Below are 18,979 nucleotides of genomic sequence, written 5' to 3'. Positions count from 1 at the left end.
CCTACAATTAAACAATAATTAATCATAATTTAAATTACACAGCTCAAACATCAGTCTTAAAATTATATAAACGAATTACTACCTTAATATATTTCTAAAATATAGAATCAAAATTGTTCAAAGAATACTTACGGTTGAACACATTTCTATCTTTTTCTTATAGCACACTTTAATTAGTTTTGTACATTGCACCGTTTATGAAATGAAAATGAACAAATGTAGTTTTTTTGCCCTTATTATAAACAAATGTTACAATGGTAAAAAGACAAAATGCATTAAACTTTTTCGACCATAATTAAGTAAAACTTACCTGATACAGTATCACAGCTGATCTCTCATAAATGTGAGACCGGTAGCAGGGCTAATTCATTGTTACTTGAAAACTTTTGTTACTAAAATATTTTTTTGCTAGTCCTTACTTTTCAGGTTCTAACATTTAAACAACACTAACACTCACTAAATTACATATCGAAGTTGGACACGTGTAGCTGCTGCAAGATATTGCGGGCTGAAACAAAAAATAAAATAGAAAATATAAATAGATTATCTTGAGACATACTAAATTCACTACAAGACAAACAAAAATAGAAATTAATTTGTTACGCATTTGTTTGGAAATAATTCGAAGTGCCAACATTGACGATCATTACAAGCATTGAGCTACTCGATTTACCTTGAAAATATCCAGTATCATGCAAGTCATCGGGAGTAGGCACGAAGGGTGGCTCGGCGTTGAGTTGGTTCTCCCAGTTCACGGTTCTGAACAGAGGCATGCTCTTGACCGCGGCGGCCGCGGGCCGGTCCGAGGGCTCCATGGTGAGGAGCGCCTCCACGGCACCCACTGCCTCTTCTGATAGAGCTTCCTCGCCTTCCGGCCATTCAAGATCTGCAATAAACATATAATAATAAATAATAAATTTTAAGAAAAAAAAAACCGACTTCAATGGGGGATGCCGTTGAAAGGTTACTTATTGTTGATGGTGCACTCCAGACAATGAAATAAAAAAGACAGCATCTTTTGCCTAACTAAAATGAGGTAAAACCACCCACGTTTCTACTTAGCATTTCGTTTCTGTAAGGGTCATAGTTCTAACCTAACTCAATGTTCTGATAGCATTTCGTTTCTGTGAGGGTCACAGTTCTAACCTAACCCACTTTTCTGATAGCAGTTCGGTTCTGTGAGGATCGCAGTTCAAAAAAAGTCCAGGTCCAAGTTTGGGTCTGGGTCCATAACGAAGAGAATAAATCGCCAAACGTGAACTATGTGTCGTTGAAGAGTTCCATTCTGATCATCATCAGCAGTTCCACTTCATCAAATGTCACTTTTTTATGTAAAAGCTGGATTTGTTGATGAAAATACAAAAATCACTATAATAATAATAATAATCAGCAAATAAGCAGGGCAGCTTGTGGCGAGCTGTTGGGGAGTAACGACCCCACGGACCCGAGTGCTCCCGAGAGTCGGTCAGGGTCTCCGTCTCCGGCGTGTCTTCGTCGGTCGGAGTGGACCCCAAGGGGACCCGCAGGACTCTCAGCTCTGGCTTGCCTTCATTGGCTGCCCAGAGAGGAGTCGCTAGAGCTATATGCTCCAGGGGTGGAAGTGAAAGATGCATAAGACGCGAGTTGGCACAGTGGCTGGTAACAGCCACTGGGTAGAAAGCGGCGCACACCTCTCGACACCCCTGAGCCGCTCACACCGGTGTTGCTCCTGGTCGTCTTCACGACGGCAGTTTCAGGGGCCCATCTAGTCAGCGGCGAGTCACCGCCTGCCTCGATAACGTGTACAACATTGTTATGGCAGGTGTCCGGACCTCTCAGCAATAGCCCAATCTTTTGACCAGCCAAACTTCAACACCATAACCGGCACTCTTTTCCACTGTGTTTATAATAGCCTCTACGCCTGTTGGAACCGATTTACGGGTATCTATTTGTACCCGTGAATGGGTTCTAGCAGGTGTATTACACAACAGCAAACTTCTCCAAAGGGCCTCTACGTGTTGGATCTGTATCCCCACGCACGCCTATCAAATGACCGGGATGTATATACCCGTGAGTTTATATGAGATACAAATAATAATAATAATAATTAAGCTTTTTATTTCCAATAGATTCTAACATAATAAGATTACATTCATGCATAAATATATTAATTACATTAAAATCATATCATAAACTTAACACGTCATTAACTATTAACGTATCAATAATTAAGTTTAGTATTAGTACAGCGTTCATTCGTAGAATTTATTAGGTAATTTACATGTGGGATGTGATAATTTTAACTAAGTATTTATTTATTATAATTATTTCCTTATTTCTATTGGGCTGTCCATTTTTGGACATAGGCCTCCTCCCTCCTGTGCCACTCGTTCCTGTCGGCGGCTACTCGAGTCCAGGTGATGCCCGCCTCGGCGACGATGTCGTCTCGCCAGCGTCGCCGCGGGCGGTACGCGTGCCGCGTGGCGCCGCGCGGGTACCAGTGCAGGATTTTCTCGCTCCATCGTCCGTCATTAGTGCGAGCCGTGTGCCCAGCCCATCGCCATTTTAATCTGCAAGCCATTTCCGCTGCATCTATTATCTTTGTGCGACGGCGGATATCTGAACTGCGTACTCTATCTGTTAACTTAAGATTTAGCATACTTCTTTCGGCTGATCTTTGAAACACTTTGAGTTTGTGCACAATTTCTTTAGTTAATGGCCATGATTGGCATCCATACAATAGAGTGGGCGTTACTACCGAGTCCATGACTTTTTTCTTTAATTTTATGTCAAATTTAGACTTAAATATGTGTTTGTACGACCAGTACGCCTGCCAGGCTTTTTTAATTCGTCTCTCGACTTCTTGAACCGGGTCGCGATCCTTGACAGTTATATTTTGACCAAGGTATAGGTATTCTTTAACGAATTCTATATTTTTGGATGATATTGTCGTAGATTTAACGTCGCCGTTAGTCATAATACATGTCTTTTCGGAGTTCATTTCTAAACCACATTTTTTACTTTCATGTTGTAAAGTTTTCAGCATATATACGAGCTCGTCGTGGTCATCCGTCATCAAAACTATGTCGTCTGCGAAACGTAGGTGATGAAGCCGTTCTCCATTTACAGAAATACCACAGTTTTTCCAGTCTAGTCTTCGAAATATGTATTCTAGGAGAGCCGTAAATAAGTTGAGCGAGATTGGGTCTCCTTGTCTTACGCCACGTTTAATTTCGAAATACTCTCCTTTCTTTTCTAATTTAATAAGAGACTGAAATGCTGGATTTGTTGATAAAAATACAAAAATCACTATATGTATGCCTTTCTCATTTGAGGAGTTTCCTCGATTCCTCATCGATCCCATCATCAGAACTCGAGCTTGACAAAAATGTGTCTTGAAAACCTAACTTGCCTACCAATCATAACGAAGAGGACAAATCGCCAAACGTGAACTATGCGTCGTTAAAGAGTTCCATTCTGATATTTCTGATCATCATCAGCAGCTGCACTTCATCAAATGTCACTTTTTTAAATGGAAATGCTGGATTTGTTGATAAAAATACAAAAATCACTATGTGTATGCCTTTCACATTTGAGGAGTTCCCTCAATTCCTCATGGATCCCATCATCAGAACTCGAGCTTGACAAAAATGTGTCTTGAAAACCTAACTTGCTTACCAATCATAACGAAGAGGACAAATCGCCAAACGTGAACTATGCGTCATTGAAGAGTTCCGTTCTGATCATCATCAGCAGTTCCACTTCATCAAATGTCACTTTTTTTAAATGTAAATGCTTGATTTGTTGATGAAAATACTAAAATCACTATATGTATGCCTTTAACATTTGAGGAGTTCCCTCGATTCCTCATGGATCCCATCATCAGAACTGAGTTTTGACCAAAACGGGACCAATCTGTATGTATATACTTACAATCAAAAAAAGAATTTTCAAAATCGGTCTAAAAATGCGTTATAGAGTAACAAACATTAAAAAAAAAAAAAAAAAAAAAACACAACCGAATTGATAACCTCCTCCTTTTGAAATCTTGAAGTCTGTTAAAAATGTCACCCCTGACATATTAAAACAGGTATCTGTAAACCGTCTCAACAGACAACACTTTTGATTTACAAACACCGCACTCAAGTTATTCAGCTGAGTTGTCAAACTCATAACACCCCACTTTTTCCGTTGGGTGTTAAAATTAGCTCTATTAAAACGAAAGGGGACGACCGCCCCGAAACCGGTGTTCCATACAACCTTACGTAAGTATTCCCCGTTTTCCTCTGTGGATATTAACATTATTGAAGATATTTTTACACAATTTGATGTATTTTCATCTTAGCTATGCCCAACCGTTTGATTTTTTTCGATGTTCTCATTAACTAATATAAGAGTTAGGAGCGAAAAACAGGTTTCATCCAAATTTTTAAAAGATCCTAACTCTTATAATAAAGTAAAAATCTAAAAAAAAACGGTCGGGCATAAATAAATAAATAAAATAAAATATCGTTTATTTCAGGCTTTCAGCCCATACTACAAGCACATGACGACACAAAATAATAATAAAAGCAAAATAAAAAGAAGAATGTCAACAATGATTACTAAAATATAACTTAACTAAGTACCCTACGTCATTTAGCCCAGTTATGGGACACTGGTGCATGCAATGACAACCAGTGTCCCATAAATGGACCGTCAAGCCTGTCGGCGACGACTGCCAGAAGGGCGCTGCCGCTGGCGCGCACACGCCGCGCTGCTGAGGTTGCTCTCTTGCGCATGGTGGCGTAAAAACAATCCACACGCGCCTCCGCGAACATTCCCGAGGCGCTGCAAAACCTCGGCAAACGCAGCAGCGCCCTTAACGCATTATTGTATTAAACACGGAGAGCGTTGTATGCCTTCTGTGTGTATTTAACCCACAGGCTGCTCGTGTAAAAAGTGGTACAATATGCACGGAAAAGTGTAATTTTAACGTTTAAAGAACAACGAGCAAACCTGCAGGCTATCATATTGGCTCGGACTGACAACGCTCTCCGCTCCCGTTCAATATGTTCGTCGTCCCTAAGGTCGTCAGTTAGCACATGGCCCAGGTATTTGAACCGATGAACACGCTTTAAGGGGACCCCGCAAAGATGTACAGGAGGTATCTCAAATGGGCATTTCGTCCCCGCTCTGAAAATCATTAGCTCGCTTTTCTTAGCGTTATATTTAAGGCCGTGACTACTGGCAAACTGCTCGCAAAGACTAATGAGTTCGCGGAGACCTCCAACAGATGCACTCAGCAACGCCATGTCGTCTGCGTAGCTAATATTGTTGAAGCAAACCCCGTCAATGTGACAACCGACATGACGGCTGCTGAGCACCTCAATCAGATCGTTAACGTACAGGTTGAACAGTGTGAGCGAGCTCAGCCCCCCCCTGTCTCACGCCACACTCCAACCTGTACCCATCCGAAACACCCTCCCCCCACCTGACATGATTGATCTGGTTTCCATACCAAAATTGAAATATCCGGATGAGCTCTAGAGGTAGCTTAATCTTGTCGAGCTTTTCCCATAACATATGATAGGAAACCAGATCAAATGCCTTCGACAAGTCGAGAAAGCAGGCGTAAACAGGCGTACTTCTGTCGGTATAGTATTTGACGGCATGCTTCAGACAAACAATGGCGCTTTCTGTTGAGAGTTTGGGTCTAAACCCGAACTGGTTATCATGTAGCTTAGCATGAATATCTAGATGTCTGTTAAGCAGGCCGTCAAACACCTTGGCGATAACAGTAGCCAATGAGATAGGTCGGTAGTTGGATTTATCTCCAATATCACCCGTCTTGTCCTTAATAATCGGCACTACTACCGTTCTCATTAGCTCCTTTGGTAGGTATGAGTGTTTAATACACAGATTAAACAGCATGGCCAAAAGTCTAGGCAGGTGTGAGCCCGCATACTGCAAATGCTCAATGCTGAGCCCGTCATGACCTGGAGACTTGCCTCTAGACATTGTTTTTATAATTTTAGCAAGGTCCTGAGGAGTGAATTGTACTATCCGGTCTTCATTGACGAGCTCAGCACCGGGCACCCAACAATTCCTAACCTGTCCCGTGAGGGGTGATTTCATGGCAAAGTTAGACTTAAACATGTTGGCTATACACTTATGATCACTTATACCATCAATGCTCACAGGGAGGCCGGGTTTACCATTCAACCTGGCGGTATTCTTCCAGAAACCTCGAAAGTCGCGCTTGGAGTGCAGTTCTGCCAGACGATCCATTTTAATTTGGTCACTATGATTTTGACACCATTTTAATTTCGACTTAAATACGCGCCTTGAGCTGCACATCTCATCGTAAATACGACCAGACGTGGGCTTACCATTCCACAGCCAAATCTAAATAGCATAGCTATGATTAAAATACATCAGTGTGTAATTTTTTTTTCCATAATGTCAATATCCAGGGAGGAAAATGAGGACTACGTTTGTATGGAGAATTGATCGTCCCCTATCCTCTTTAGCACACATACCTACACAAGCCAGAATACGGCTGTTACTTACTTATGCTGCCTTCTTGTTACCAGTATTGCACCTCGGGAAGACGCGGCGTACACTACAATATGTCGTGTATAGACATGTAATCGCCAACGCCATTAATTACTATTACCCTGCCAATAGCGTATTACCAACCAACGCCATAAAGGTGCTAACCCTGTCTGAACACATCGCAGACTATGTGATTCATAAGTATTAGTTCGAACACCAGTGAAATAGTATGAAACGAACTTACTTCTGGACAAAATGTTTTTGAAAACAGCTTGTGGCGTTTCATCGTTGAACGGCGGTACGCCGGTCATGAACTCGTACAGACATACGCCCAGCGCCCACCAGTCCACTTGAGGCCCGTGGCCCTGTCTGCAAATTTCGTTCAGTTGTAACAATGTTGTCATCACTAGACTTATATTGACCGGGATATAGACCGTGATTACCTTTTGTATTATTTGTGAGCTCCCGATATTTCTGGACTGGATCGAGTTGCATAGTCCCAAGGTAATTTCGACAGAACGCCACTATATACCAAGATTGGTAAGAGAAGCCGTTGAAATTCACAAATACAAAAATTTCAATCGTGAAGATTTAGGGTTTAAACTGTCAAATGTGTGGAATCCTGTGATTTGTTTGTGTAAAAAACCAGTGATATCCGAATCAAACACGCGTAGTGACACCGTGAGTGTAGTGTGTTTGTACAGACCAACGATTGTGAACGCGACCGGACCAACAAGTGTGAATGCGACCGTTAGTAACGTTGAAAGTGAACGCAGCCGACACGCAAGAATGAGGGTAGACAGAGCGCTGTCTACACAACTTTGACACCCACCCGCTATCTTCAGTCACCCGTGAACATGATGCATGTAACTGCGTCGAAATATCGGGAGCTCACAAATAATACAAAAGGTAATCACGGTCTATATCTCGGTCAATATAAGTCTAGTGAAACTAACCGTGAATCATTCAAAACTCTAATGTTGTCATCATTTGAATCAAAAGCAGGATGGACTTTCGCCAAAAATAGGTATGGAAATAAAGATGTGCGACGTCGAAGAGCTAGTAGATAAAATCCATAATGAGATGTAGGTATGTCTGGAAGACTGGGCATGTGCGACATCCCTTTATTCCACCCAGTTAACCAAGTTTGATAACTGGTTATCTATGTAGACCATTTCTTCCGCTGAGAAAACCAGTTGTATGAGTGGAACTATTATTCCATATTCTTAACCGAGTTAGACGGTTAGTTATCCAGGGGGAATGAGTCTTCCGCATAGAAAACTAGTTATCTGAGTGGAATTGTCCAAGGACCGTGCGCGTTGGAGTCTGCCAGCTTGTAACCCAAATCAAAAACTTAAACTTGTCACGCCAATAAGCAAGTAGGTACCTACTGCGAACTACAGTTCACATACACGCTCCTTTCCGCGTCGGAAGGTCTGCACTCTTGTACTCTAAATCGAAAACTGAATCTTGACATTTACGCTTCGTAATAAACCCAACTAAATGGATGTAGGACATGAATGTCAGATGGTCGAATCATGAATGTACATAATATCAGTCAGCAATGGAGAAAAAAAGTCGAGAAAGAAAATATATTACTTCAGTAAAAGCTCAGGAGCCAAATAATCCGGAGTTCCGAGAATCCTTTGATCAGAGACCTGATTTCCACGCCTAACACTCTTTGGTGTCCTGTACGGTGTCTGGGCTGTTGCTAGAGGCGTTTTGCACTCTGTGGGCGACCGATTTCCTTCACCCTAAAACATAAAGTAAAATTTAATGAGGCTCGAAATTGTATACTTTTTAGAAGACTATATCTACAGCAAAACGAAAAGGGTTTCTTTTTTAGCAGTTTTCTAAATCACTCTTCCATATTAGTGCGACAATGACAGTTGCGTTTCGTTCGCCTCGGAGCGTTAACGATTGGCACGTTATAGTATAATATCAACCTTCGTGCATTCCAGTAAAGTGTACAATGGCTCGTTGTATATAATAGGAGTGTCGTTCAAAGAGTTAAGATAACATACATTTTACAATTACTATCTAAAATTTACGGTAACATACCTTACTCATTCTCCTAGTAGGAAATATTTCTAAGCTAGTGGAAATATATTTACTGAATACGATGGCCTTTTCCTTAGTCCCTGACATTGGTTGATCATCCTTGGGTAAGTTGAATCGGGTAGCTTTTTGTTTCTTTTTGCCATCTGGTGATTTTGCATTCGATACGGGTGTTGAAAATATGACGCCAACGTTAAAATGATGGCTGTCATTCTGAGATACCCATCTGTGAAATGAAAACGGTGTAAAAAAAATTAAAAATACAAATGATATAGAAACAGAGAATTATACTAATTGACAAGTTGGGTAAACTAGGTACCAATAAATAATCGGGTAACAAATCTAAGTACATTTAGTTTACCATGAGTTTACCCTATAAGAGTATTATATAGTTTTCTTTTTCTATCCTGAAAAGCGTATTGACGAAAAACCCAAACTTAAAACTGTTTTAATTTAAATTTATTGTAATTGTCTTTTTTGTTAGGGTTCCGTACCCAAAGGGTAAAAACGGGACCCTATTACTAAGACTCCGCTGTCCGTCTGTCCGTCTGTCACCAGGCTGTATCTCATAAGCCGTGATAGTGAGACAGTTGAAATTTTCACAGCTGATGTATTTCTGTTGCCGCTATAACAACAAATACTAAAAAGTACGGAACCCTCGGTGGGCGAGTCCGACTCGCACTTGGCCGGTTTTTTTTTTTGTAGACTTGTCTAAATATTTCGGATTGAAACTACAAAATCGAAAGTGATTAACCGATATCTATAAGGTGGCTATCGCAGTTTATCATTAACTAGCGGCCCGCCCCGGCTTTGCACAGGTAATTCAACTAATTTACACAAAACCTTTACAAATTATACATATAAACCTTCCTCTTGAATCACTATCTACCTATTAAAAAAACGGTATCAAAATCCGTTGCGTAGCTTTATAGATCTAAGCATACATAGGGACAGACGGACACACAGCGGAAAGCGACTTTGTTTTATACTAAGTAGTGATATAACGGCATTAGCTACAAGACGGCAGCATACTTTGTTAAAAAATCTACTACCCATACCTCTTTTTTAAAACCCCTTTGATTGGGTTCTTACGCCTTTCTGGCGTGGGATGTATGGATATCCGCTTAGGCGTATTCTGGCTAACCTCGAGCGCCATGATTTCCTGTGTGAGCCCACTGTGGTTCTCCTTAGACTCAGCGAGGCTCGTCACACCTGTAGGCGTATCGCCATCGACATCCAAAATTCTTTTCCTTTTCTTTGCTCTGAAACTATAATTATACATTTTGATAATAGATCTTGAGTTTGATGTTTAACAGTAACTGAAGCATTATCGAACTGCAATAAAAAAAAATTGAGGAACTTGAAGCCACATCGAAACTGTTTGATAACTTTTCACTTTTAATGAGCAAGTAAGAAAATGCGATGAATTCGTTACAGGGCGATTGGTTTTGCTAGACAGTTAGAATTCTGTACATATACTTCATACTATTTTCTTAAGTATGTAGAAGTACAACGGCCGCTAATGAGTAGATAACTTTATAAACACCCCATCAATTATAACATAAATATATTTAAAAGACTTACCTAGGTATCCTTTTCAAAGAATGTCCTCTACACAGTGGTGATGTTGACTGATCATGTTGAGAATCAGCAGAAACAATTGACTCTTCCATTGAGGATGCAGTGTTGCTTATATCAGTTGACTTGTTATCTCTGGACGAATTGGTCTTTGAGCTCTCGCATGTGTGGTAGGAGCTTAATGATTCGGAACCTGAGTCTTGAGACTGGAAAACGATTTTTGAATAAAAATGTATTGGACACAAGTGACAAGTACCTACTCTTGCACTTTATCTTTGATTATGTTTCGTAGGTCGATTATTGTAAGTACACTCAGCCTTAACAGCAAATTACTCCATTATAATTAGGTGAAACGGGTCCTATCTAATATCATTTACGTCGATTGTACTTTTTAGAAAGATGTAAGCTAGAATGATGTTCAATTTTATTGCAGTTGCTGCTATGACAGTACTGATATTAAAATAAATTTAAATTAAAAGTCATGCACAGCATATACTTATTATAAAAACATACAATCACGTCATCCAAATTAATACTCTCAGCACTCATAAAAGGGTGTATGCCTGAGAGCTGAGAGTGGTCCAGGATCCCGGTTTTCAAGTCTCCTATTTCACCAAATAGTCCCTTTGATTTACCTGCAATGGAAAAAAAGGCTAATCAAGCTTTAGCTTTGTCCTTCTTTCCAAAATTGTAAGGCAGAATACAAACAAATATTTTGAACTGTGAACAAGAACTTTGAAAGAAACGATGACAGTCCACTTTAAGAACATCATTGAGTTTAAGTTCAAATAAGTTTTTGGCAAAAATTTCATTTTTGGTACAAGCTTTTATCTCTGACTATACTTTTCTTTCCACAGGCAACTAAACTAATACTCATTAAGACAATTCTAAAAACCCAAAACAAAATTAGGTTGCGTTGTTTTATCATAAAGTTTCTATGGCCACCTGCTGTCTCCATCATCAGATCAGGTCATGGGAACCATAATATTGCATTGTCATCCGACTTACATATGTGTGCAAATTTTCAGCTTCATTGAAAACCGGAAAGTGGGTCCAATTTAACTTGCAAGATTTGACCCGTATAAACTTACATAGTTACATAGATACAATACATTGCAAGTTAATAAAAAGCTTGTAAAAAATGGGCAAATATTAGCTTATTTCCTAAAAATACTTTAAAAACTTCAAAGATTAACTGAGCCTATTTTTTATTAGATGTCAAATTTTTCCCTTAGATTTGGACATTTGGTTAGTTTAATAAACTTCTCATTCAATGAAGCATAAGGTAAGTTATTTTTCATTGAGTAACGAAAATAATGTTTTTTTTTGTAACTCAAATGAAGATGACAATGAAATTGCGCGTAAGTATATTGTAAAGAATAGGGAACGATCTGTCCAACAAATTTTTTATCGAAATCTAATAAAAAAGAATTCAACAAGAAATAAGTATCAAGTAAGTGAATAATTGTTATTCTTATGAGAAATAACGATCTTTAAACAGAAATAAAACAAATATTTAGATAAAATGGACTTGTATCATTTTTCTCCTGGACTCTTATACTTATGATTTCTGTAACGTCCAGATGATCCGTTTTCACTAAGCACATTATTTTTCAATGATAAAGATAGCTTTTGCATTGAAGTCAACATAAATTACTAAGCCTTAAAATAGAGTTGTGGCGTACACGTCTCTTTTAGCTCATCAATGAGGTTCTCACAGGGTTCCATGGACGTGACCGAGATGTATGTACTGTCCCTGTCTCCTCCCGAGCCAAACGACAGGTGAGACGTCAGAGACTGCAGCTGCCCAGGGGTTCGCAAGTTAAGGCTCGGAGTTCTGTTTACAAAATCGGAGATCTCCAAATCTGGAAAAAAGAGAATTAAAGGCTTTACAACATCAGTAAAACAAATAAATAAGCTGAAAAAAAACATTAATTTTAGCAATTTCTTTTTTTATTCTGTTCTCTTGCTCCTATTTTATTGTTTTTTTTACTACCAACCCTCCAATAATAGCCTCCTCCAGTGGCCCCTAGGAGGGTTTCTGGCCGAAGGGTGTCATGTTTCGGAGATTCTGGGACAAACTGCCCAATCAAACACAAATCAATCAAAGACCAGATGATTCAACGGAGCCACGCTGTTTTGTCGCCTAAATAGTGTTTAGTTTTTAAAATGCGTATATATGTTAGTCTGTAAGGTATTTGTAATATGGGCCTTGTTGCCTGATTTAAATTTTAAATAAATCAATAAAATAACTTCTTAGGCTGCCTATGGACTATTATCTTACCTCTATGGATCTCAATCCTAGACAGACCAAAGTCTGTCAACTTAACATGACCACTCTTAGCAATCAGCATGTTGTCTGGTTTCAAATCTCTGTGTATGATATTGTGTTTGTGCAAGTAATCTAAAGCCAAAGTCACTTCTGCTATATAGAACACAGCCATGGATTCCTCTAAAAACCCATACATTCCTAGCAGTGACTTCAGATCACCACCTACCATGTATTCCATGACCTGAAAATTTTAATTGCTGAGATGAAAATACAAGACTTACTACTATTATACATATTTGGAAAATATAATGGAATCAAATGCAAAAACAGCTTTGGACTGCAGCTTAAAAATAATCAGGTTTTATGGAATTCAATATACCTGAAGTGCAATTTTTAAGTTTCTTTCTAACTAGATTACCAACACTAATAAAGCTTTGGAGTCACCATAAAAACAAACACAAAAGATGATCCAAATACAGAAAAGGGTATTTGACTGTATTTAAAATAAATTATTTAACATCATGCATGAAATAAAGCACCAGAAGATTAATAGAGAGACAGACAGCATGCAGTTATTTTAAGACACAATTTCAATTTTAAAACTCATATAAAACTATAAAGAGTAGGTAATTTGATTGTGATGTCACATGCTAGTGTTTCATATAAATTCCATAGTAGCAAAATTGCAGTTCGCAAAAAAGAAACTGATTTGACTAATAGTCATATACCCTAATGGCATTGATTTGATCATTATACTCAGTAGGGAATGCAAATCGGTAACAACCATAACCAAAATAACAAAAGGTAGCAGAATTAAATGCACAAGATGTATGAATGTATCAAATGATATTCAATTTAACAGTAAATCTTTGGTACAGCAAAACATTGTGATGAAACCGTTTCTTGTATGACTTGATAAGTCTGTGCCAATTGATGGGATTAGGTGAACAAAAGTGAAGCAGTAGTGTATGGATTTGGAAAAAAAGTTAAGGTGGAATGGACATAAACAAGTTCATCAGGAAGGAAGCAAATTATATGGCAATAATAAACTGAAGACATAAATGACTTTTAATGACACAAACACAAATAACACATTAAAGTTAACTCACCAGATACACAGAAGACAATGACTGCAATGAATAAAACAAATGTACACAAAATGGGCTCCTTGATAAAGCCAGAGCATTCCTTTCTGTAACCACTTGAGTTACCATGTTTTTGTTTATCATATCAGACTTCCTCATAACTTTGATGGCATACATAAGTTCTTTGTTGTTTTTCTTGTGGGCCAGAAACACCTTACCAAATGCGCCTCGACTGATAGGTTTCACAATAGTGAAATCATTTATATCCGGAGCCTGTAAAAACAAAGCAATCCATACAATGAAGATTCAAATGCATGGTATTTTCTGAGATGGTTACGGAATTATTAGACTGTCAGATGTTAAATCGATACTTCTCTTTAAAACAAATATTGATCCAATGGCAATGCAATAAATTTTGAACAGAAATAACTTATTAAAAAAAAACAAGTACCCACCTTAGTAATTATATTATCACTAATGGCATTTATCTTCTCCAATATAGTGTGACCCGCTGACTGCTCTTCAATTTTAGAATCGACAGAAGCCATTTTAAAATTATTTTAACATCAAATCATGAGGGTTAAGTTAAGAATTATATTTAATTTTTAATTATTAGTGATTAAATTTTGAAACCAACTGCATGATTGTAATTTACAGTTTGACACAAGACACAACAGAACTAACTGATCTGAACTGACACTGACTGACAGTTAGTTACGACAGATAAGCATAAAAAAGAGAGCACCGTTTAAGACATTTAATAAGACGCTGAATTCTTGTGACAAAATGGATACCCCGGTGACCCTTGTAAGGCAAAGAAGTGTATAGAAATGGTAGAGGTGGACTGTGGGTATGGACGGTAGACATGAATCTAGTATAACTGGATCGGTCAAGAGGAGTGGGGGAAAATGACCGAACGGGATAGTCTTATGTATCTTTCAGTAGGAGTAGCAGAGAAAGCGCTGTTATTGTTTGTCCTTGTCATAGTTTCACTTTTCCACCGCTGCCACAACCGAGGTTGTGGCAAACAAATAAGTACGTGACATGTCATGTTTGTTCGTTGCTTGTTTAATTATCGTTGTTTGGTATGAAATTGTGCTTTCTCTTATGAAATATAGTGATGGTTAGCGTTTTGAATGCTTGAACTTTGATAAAATACTGGTGAAGGTGATGGTTACAGCTGAAAGCTGGTCACTTTTGCAATAGTTGTGCCATAAGAGATTGTCGTCCTTTCTCTACCGTCATAGACCTAGCATTACATAGACCAGCTATACGCGTGCGCCCGTAAGGGATAGACATAGATGACGTCATAAACGTGGGGATACCATATTGGTAAAAATTACCCCAATATTTGATATCACGTTGGGGCGATTACCCTGGAGGCAAAGTTAGCTTGTTTGAAGGTATTAAAAAATTGTTAAATAAAATGTCAATGGGCCGTTCTTTTTAGGCGTATGAACAATGAAATACCTCCTATAATTCGCGCAGGTGGTAAACATGTTTAGTAATAAAACGTAAAATAAAATGTATTATGGGTTTTAATTTAAAGAAATCACAAATCGCAATCACACCAATTAATGTACATCATATTTAATCTTCACAACATTTGTTTTTTTTTTTGGAATTAGAAGTACGAAAAAACTTCGAGGTCAAAATTACCCATAAAATGATGAAATTTTCATCTGGTATCCCTAACATGATTGTTATGCAGCTAAATTAAGAAGAAGTTTAAAAATGGCTGACCTCAGACTCCAACCTACCTACGTAATTTGGGCAGATAATTTTACAAATAATGTTTTGTTAATTTGCGTAAATAATTGTGATAATTTTTATTGGAATCGTTTGATTCTACATTGCTTTGAGTGTAACGTAATTTTACGATGTTATTCTCACATATTGCGTTAAGAGGAAGGTGTAAAATACCGTACTTACGTGTGAAAGGTTATGATCTCATATTTTTGCTCAGAGCGGCTATTACAACCGATTACAGAACAATTCACCATTATTTTATCAAAGTTCAAGCATTCAAAACGCTAACCATCACTATTTCTAAGCACAATTTCATACAAAACAAGAATAATTAAACAAGCAACGAACAAACATGACATGTCACGTAATTATTTGTTTGCCACAACCTCGGTTGTGGCAGCGGTGGAAAAATGAACCTATGACAAGGACAAACAATAACAGCGCTTTCTCTGCTACTCCTACTGAAAGATACATAAGACTATCCTGTTCGGTCATTTTCCCCCACCCCTCATAACCGATCCAGTTATACTAGATTCATGTTTGTAGACCATGAATCTAGTATAATGATCGTACCACACCATCGCACCGCACCAAGGTCATTGTGCGACGCACCCATAAGTAAGAGCGAGAAAGAGATATTCGCCGCGCTTTCTCGCTCTTAATTATGGATACGTGGACCTTGGTGCGGTGCGACGGTGTGTTATGACCGAACGGGATAGTCTTGTGTATCTTTCAGTAGGAGTAGCAGAGAAAGCGCTGTTAATGTTTGTCCTTGTCACAGTCCATTTTTTTATTCCCCACCGTAAATTTAGTATGGTTTATGGTGGGCTACAAATCTTCTCGACCAATCATATTGCCGCATGGCGTATGTTTTGTCCCTCACGGGCGCACGCGTATAGCTGATCTATGTAATGCTAGGTCTATGTACGTCAACGTCGCGACATGTTCTCTCCGCGAAGTCGCGCCGCGATTCACACACATAGTCTGGAGGAGGCTATAAGTCAAAATCCATGGTAATTTAAGGGCAACTGCAAACAGGTTTATACATTAACGTCCACTCCCCTGCTTTATCGTTATGTTAAAACAACCGTTGCTTTCTCGCTCTCACTTATGGGTGCGGTGCACCAAGGTCGCGGTACGGTGCGGTAGTCTGTTACGACTTTTAATACTTAACAGCAAATCAAAAATTAACTTTATAAAATAAAATTATAGTGACTGGACAAATAAAATGTTTCTGATGAAAGGATCATACATGGTATAATTTTAATAAAATTTATTTATAACTGACAGAAATTGTCACATAATTTATTTTTAGATGACAAAACCTTCATAGTTTAGTTCCCAGGTGAGCGGCATGAAGCTACACACTCTGTAAAAGCTTGAACAACTTCTGAACATACAAGTGGCTGATGTGGATTCTCTTCGTAACATTGCATGATCTGCAAAGTCACGCAAAACTTTTTATTTATCCTAGTCTTTATAACATTAATACGTTTCCTGTGTGTGTACTTATGCATTTTGGTTCCAAAATAAGAGTATCTACGTATAGATGATATCCAAACCAAAATCGGTAATAACCGGTACTTATACAGGGTGGAAAGACACGACGATCCTTCTCGCAAAGGGAGGTTAGTTTAAGTGATGGAGAATCGATTCGTAATGTTTAGATTTTTGTTACGAACAATTAGTAAAAATATTAAAATTAATTAATTTTCTTCTTAGTGACAACCCTACTATTACTACGTGTACTATCTACCTAAATGTAAGTGTAATGTGATGTGACACTTATGTTTACAAAAATATATGACATAAAATTGACATACGGCTAGTTGGGTGTGGTGGAGGATATCTTTGTCTGTAGCGTCGTAACGTCTCGGCGGCATTATAATTACACTCCCCGTATAACATAAGCAAATTTAGGTAATCGCGGGCTCCCAAGGGCATTTTGAAAATAGGTTTTTTCGCGTAATTTGCAATTTATTTGCGTCACGGTTTTATCACGGGTAAAGGTGACAGTCCATTTCCAACCGCAGCTGCATTACTGCAGCGGCCTGAACGCGTCGGTGTTATTGTCAATTTCCATAGTAAAATGAATGAATATATCGACTGCACGTATGGTGATTTTAACGTATTCCTGACCGCAGCTGCACTACTGCTCCGACACGTCGGTGTTATTGTCAATTTCCATAGTAAAATTAATGACAAGGCCGACTGCACGTAGCATGGCCATTTTTGCGTATTTAGTGTATTATTGCAACTGCGGCTGCAGCCCGCACGTCAAATCTGTCACCTGCACTGAAAAGTCTTTAGGTCACAGATATAGTAATTCTAAGCAAAGAGGATATAACCATATATGTTACTGAACCTAATGAGGGTTGTCACTTGCAGTATTTTGCATTAAAAGTTAACTGCCTATAACTTTAAAACGGTTACGAATATGAGCCTAGTTTCTTTAGAGGAAATACAGTACTAAATCCAAACAATCCGCCTTTTGCGGAAAGGATCGTCGTGCCTTTCCACCCTGTATAGTTGGTCAAGCAAATCGTGTCAGTAGAATAAGGCGCGAAATTCAAACTTTCCATGGGACGACATCCCTTCGAGCCTACATTTTTTAAATTTGCCGCCTTTTTCTACTGACAAGATTTGCTTGACCAGCTATAGTTTGGCAAGCCATTTTCTTCAGTAGAAAAAGGCGGCAAATTAAGAAAAAATGTAGGCGCGAAGAGTGGTCCTCCTTCCTCCGATAGAAAATTTGGATCTCGCGCCTTTTTAACGAATTCAATCGTTCGATCAAATGCCGCAATGTATCACAAATCTCTTGCTATCATCGGTGAGGTTTGTTTTGTAGAGGCCATGATATACCGTAGGGATTGATTCTCCAAAGTAAATGTAGGTAGACAAGATAATACAGTTATAGTTACTTTTAGCCGACAGTCCAAGCAAGGTTTTACTTTCTTTATTTTCTCGATCGTTAAAGTCGTACGTGGTTCGTAGTATTTTTTAGCGTGTTCCACCGTTTTTTCATATTCTGATTCAACAATTTTGTTAATTAATTGATGCTCTTTTTTGAGTGCTTCCAGTCTCTGATTCCAGTAATCGTTATCCCCTCCTTCTTGTATAGCTTTTATTTCATCTTTAAAATTTAGATCATTATCATTCTCCTGTAAAAGGTCAACGACATTATATTACATAGCACAATATAACTTTCGGCAGCCCCAGTAACCGTCTAACCGTTCACGAAACACAAGGAGCTGAGGGTCTACCCAGAACTCGGAAATCATTAATTTAGTTATATTCTGCCTCTCTATCACAGCTCTCTATATATAGTATAGATTTTCGCGATAGGCCCTCTGCTGAACCCATACTATGGTACGATGGATCATGGGTGGATGGTAACGTGGATGTGGTACGGCTCGAGATTACCGCGGTAAGCCTGACAATTCTGTGAGGGACCGATGATAAGTTCAGTCGATGTATGTCTATTAGCTATTGATACCTATTTAAATCTTATGTAAATAACAAAAAAAAATACTTACGATAGATTCTATACGTAGGACATCATCAACGTCATCACCTATAGAATTTTGAATGCTTAAAGCTGGAGTCTCTGCTAGATCATTGTCAAAACTGATTCTTCGCGTATCTGCACTACTAACAATTCCCATTGCCAGATCAGTAGAAAAATAGGGATAACAAGTTTAGATGGGGATAACATAAAGTA

At 38.6% G+C, this 18,979-nt stretch overlaps 2 protein-coding genes across 4 annotated transcripts; both read right to left on the bottom strand.

The window, feature by feature from the left end:
* Window positions 1-275: 275 nt before the first annotated feature.
* Window positions 276-16,660, bottom strand: LOC134755901 (serine/threonine-protein kinase greatwall). 3 transcript variants are annotated; one of them, XM_063692572.1, is made up of 12 exons: window positions 16,584-16,660; window positions 13,534-13,782; window positions 12,437-12,665; window positions 11,838-12,017; window positions 10,666-10,787; window positions 10,159-10,358; window positions 9,633-9,842; window positions 8,578-8,800; window positions 8,116-8,270; window positions 6,761-6,885; window positions 674-886; window positions 276-508 (listed from the first exon to the last, which is right to left on the bottom strand). In XM_063692572.1, the coding sequence occupies exons 1-12, from the start codon at window positions 16,587-16,589 to the stop codon at window positions 462-464; spliced, it is 1,959 nt and encodes a 652-aa protein (XP_063548642.1). In that variant the 5' UTR covers window positions 16,590-16,660; the 3' UTR covers window positions 276-461. The 3 variants fall into 3 exon arrangements, with proteins under 3 accessions (XP_063548642.1, XP_063548640.1, XP_063548641.1); XM_063692570.1 differs by lacking the exon at window positions 16,584-16,660 and adding an exon at window positions 13,965-14,192; XM_063692571.1 differs by lacking the exon at window positions 16,584-16,660 and adding an exon at window positions 13,965-14,192 and having other exon boundaries at window positions 11,871-12,017.
* Window positions 16,551-18,979, bottom strand: LOC134755922 (MICOS complex subunit MIC19-like). Its single transcript, XM_063692609.1, has 3 exons — window positions 18,795-18,979; window positions 18,180-18,419; window positions 16,551-16,697 (listed from the first exon to the last, which is right to left on the bottom strand). The coding sequence occupies exons 1-3, from the start codon at window positions 18,921-18,923 to the stop codon at window positions 16,593-16,595; spliced, it is 474 nt and encodes a 157-aa protein (XP_063548679.1). The 5' UTR covers window positions 18,924-18,979; the 3' UTR covers window positions 16,551-16,592.

The sequence above is a fragment of the Cydia strobilella genome, chromosome 3 (genome assembly GCF_947568885.1).
Source record: "Cydia strobilella chromosome 3, ilCydStro3.1, whole genome shotgun sequence".
NCBI classification, from domain to species: Eukaryota; Metazoa; Arthropoda; class Insecta; order Lepidoptera; family Tortricidae; genus Cydia; species Cydia strobilella.
The sequence above is the reverse complement of the archived record's forward strand: the minus strand, read 5'-3'. Positions and strand labels throughout refer to the sequence as shown.

Coding starts and splice junctions, on each gene's coding strand:
- LOC134755901 (XM_063692570.1), bottom strand. CDS start 14,057: ATGGCTTCTGTCGATTCTAAAATTGAAGAGCAGTCAGCGGGTCACACT. Junction 10,359..10,665: donor TTAATTTGGATGACGTGATT/GTATGTTTTTAT, acceptor ATCGTTTTCCAG/TCTCAAGACTCAGGTTCCGA. Junction 8,801..9,632: donor AAAGGGGTTTTAAAAAAGAG/GTATGGGTAGTA, acceptor TTCATTTCACAG/ATGGGTATCTCAGAATGACA.
- LOC134755922 (XM_063692609.1), bottom strand. CDS start 18,923: ATGGGAATTGTTAGTAGTGCAGATACGCGAAGAATCAGTTTTGACAAT. Junction 18,420..18,794: donor TCCTACGTATAGAATCTATC/GTAAGTATTTTT, acceptor GACCTTTTACAG/GAGAATGATAATGATCTAAA. Junction 16,698..18,179: donor GCTTGGACTGTCGGCTAAAA/GTAACTATAACT, acceptor GTGACTTTGCAG/ATCATGCAATGTTACGAAGA.